Below are 3,396 nucleotides of genomic sequence, written 5' to 3' on the forward strand. Positions count from 1 at the left end.
AATTATATTTATATATATATATATATATATATATGTTTAGTTAAATCAGGTTTTCCCAAGATATTTGAATACAGATGCCTTGAATACAGATGCCTGTTCTACATGCCGGTTGAAGATTACAAGGCTTGATATGGAGCTCATCTGTGCACTTCCAGTTTTGAGAAAATTACACTGAAAAAAATCCATATAATCTAAAATTAGAGATTTTATATGAAATTGTATATGCATGCCAGAATTTGTATACTTCATGTTAAAAAAAATTAAATCTTAACTTCAGATATTTATTATGAGTAACATAGGCAATAAGATATACATTATAACCATCGGATTTTTCAACTTGAGATTTTTGAAGTTTCATCTTCTGCATATATTTTTGTTCCAAATATTTTTAGAGATTGACACTATAATTCTAAATTCCAGCAACCCTGTTTGTTTTATAACAGTAACTGATCACCACACATATATACTATTATTTTATTTTCTGCGTAATGAGTGCAATATTATATCAGTTGTTTCAAATATTGTCCTTGTGCTATATTGCATTATAAATGTTATAATGAATGCACTGCAGAGGAACCAAACTGAAATTACTGACTTTATACTTTTGGGATTTGGGGAGCTCCATCATCTGCAGATCTTCCTGTTCTTTGTGTTTTTAGTGATCTTCATTTCTACTATGATGGCCAATTTACTTACTGTTATTGTAATTGTGATTGATCAGTCCCTGCACACCCCAATGTACTTCTTTTTGGGAAATTTAGCCTGCTTGGAGATGATATATAGTTCAGCCATTCTTCCCAGAATGATAGTAGCTCTCATGACTGGAGACAACACCATCTCTGTAAAAGGATGTATGACACAGTTTTATTTTGGTTCATTCCTGGTTTGTACAGAATGTTATCTTCTCTCTGTGATGTCTTATGACCGTTTCTTAGCTGTTTGCAAGCCTTTGCATTATGCAACTCTTATGAATAGCAAGGTCTGCATTCAGCTTGCAGCAGGCTCATGGCTCAATAGTATTTTAGCCATCTCCCTGTATTTGGGCTTGATTTTACAACTGCAGTTCTGTGGACAAAATGAAATTGACCATTTCTTTTGTGAGGCTCTCCCACTGCTGAAACTCTCCTGCAGTGACATGTTTCTGGTAAAGTTTGTTACTTTCACTGTGGTTTTTATCATAACTTTCCCTCCTTTTGTTTCAACTTTGATCTCCTATATCTATATTATTGTTGCCATTTTGAAAATCCCATCTACCACAGGCAGACAAAAAGCTTTTTCTACTTGCTCTTCTCACTTGATTGTTGTCTCTATTTTCTATGGAGCCATTGTAGTTGTATATCTCATACCAAAAACAGAGGAAGTGAAAGATTTCAATAAGATATTTTCTCTCTTGTATACGGTTCTGCCCCCTTTACTCAATCCTCTCATATACAGCCTGAGGAATAAGGATGTCAAAGCTGCTCTGAGAAAGGTGGGAGGAAAGTTGTTGGATGTACAATGTGTAAATCAGTGATCTAAAACCTGATAGATTCTTAAAGCTTCCAAATTAATATGAACAGTTTGCAATTGTTGATTTTGGTGAAATGGTACATGATTGTCTATGAAGTGTATTTATTGAGGTGAATTTGTTGGTTGGTTTGGTTGGTTGGCTGGTTGGTTGGTGGTTTATATGTATTTATGAAATTTATTTGCTGTCCATCTTGTATACAACAACTCAGGGCAGCTTACAACATTTAAATTATTTTAAGTTCATGTTTCCCCTCTTCTCCTCATTTCTAGAATATACTACACAATTTGCCACTCAAATCCAAATGTATCTTTAGGCTGAAAACAGCTGCAGAACTCTTTTTTAAAATAAATTTTATTAAGTTTCCAAATTTTAAAAACATAAAATAAAACTTTATACATTGTTATCAACATCAAGACATCTTTTGCATGTCCTCACATTTTTCAGCATACTTATTCCTTTACCATTACATCTTACTCTTACTATAAATCAATATCTTTTATCCTTACATCTCAATCTTTTCCATGGTATATTTACATATTTACATATTCCCTCATTCTTTTCCTAATTGCCATTTTATTTTATTTTTATTTCTAAACCGCTCATACCAGGCATCCCAGGCCCTATAATAAATTGAATCTTCTGTCTTTTATTTTCATTGTTAGCCTGTCCATCTATATACAATCTTTTTTTTTTTATAACCATGCCTTCCAGTGGAACCCTTTTTTCCTTCCAGAGTTGTGCGTATGAAATCCTTGCAGTTGTTAATATATGTAACATAATATATCTACCTGTTTTATTGCATTTTTGTGTTATTATACCTAATAAAAAAGTTTCTGGACTAAATTCAATTTTCTGATTCGTGATTTCTTCTATCCATTGTCAAACTGTATTCCAATATTTTTTCACTTCCTGGCATGTCCACCAGGTATGAAAATAAGTGCCTTTTTCTTTTCCACATTTCCAAAAATTTGGGTCTGAGTTAAACATTTTTGCCAGTCTAGCGGGGGGAAGGTGCCATCTGTAGAACATTTTGTATTAATTTTCCTTGTATGCTGTGGATGTAATTAGTTTGTAATTTGATCCCCACATTCTCTCCCAATTTTCCAGGTCTATATTGTTGCCAACATTTTTCGCCCATACCACCATCGTCTCTTTGACCACCTCTTCTTCCATTTTAAAATCTGGTAGAAATTTATATATTGTTGAAATCATTTTCTTTTCCATTTCTTGTAGAATTTTATCTAATTGATGCTTTTCCATGCAGAAACCAAATTGTTCTTTGTCCTTCTGATATCTTGCCTGAATTTGCATGTATGGCCACCAATCTATCTTTATATTTTGTTGTTGTAATTCTTGTCTCATTTTTAATCTTCCTCGTGTGTCTAACAGGTCTTTGAAATTCCTCTTTTTTCCCAGATCCATTGCATTTGGGTAGATTTGTGCTTCCATAGTTGACAACCAGTTCAGTATTTTAGTATACTGATTCTTTTTAATCTTGTTCCATGTCCAAATTAATGAATCTCTAATCACATGTCTCTGAAAATATGCATGCTGTTTACATTTCCCATCCCATAGGAAACTATGCCACCCTCTCTGCAAGTTGTGACCCTCTATCGACAATACTCTTCTATTTTCCAGGTTGATTCAATCTTTAATCCATACCATAGCCTCAGCCTGATAATACATTTCCCAGTCAGGGAGTTCAAAGCCATCCCTTTCTCTTTTGTCCTGTAACAATTTCATTTTTATCTTGTTTTTTTCCCCATCCCAAACAAATTTACTTATTATTTGATTTAATTCTCTAAAAAAAGGTTTATCCAATCTTATTGGTACAGTTTAAAAAAGATATAGTATTTTTGGTAGGGTAGACATTTTAATTGCCGCAA

General features: G+C 33.2%; 1 protein-coding gene across 1 annotated transcript; it reads left to right on the forward strand.

Moving 5' to 3' along the window:
• The first annotated feature begins 559 nt into the window (after positions 1–559).
• LOC113427429 (olfactory receptor 5AR1-like) lies at positions 560–1,513 on the forward strand. The gene has a single exon (XM_026689922.2). It carries the CDS (start codon positions 677–679, stop codon positions 1,511–1,513), a length of 837 nt encoding a protein of 278 aa, XP_026545707.2. The 5' UTR covers positions 560–676.
• Positions 1,514–3,396: the final 1,883 nt, after the last annotated feature.

Source organism: Notechis scutatus, chromosome Z (assembly GCF_049901735.1).
Source record: "Notechis scutatus isolate UNSWTSFEM ecotype Mainland chromosome Z, rNotScu1.2, whole genome shotgun sequence".
Lineage (NCBI taxonomy): Eukaryota > Metazoa > Chordata > Lepidosauria > Squamata > Elapidae > Notechis > Notechis scutatus.

Coding starts and splice junctions, on each gene's coding strand:
- LOC113427429 (XM_026689922.2), top strand. CDS start 677: ATGATGGCCAATTTACTTACTGTTATTGTAATTGTGATTGATCAGTCC.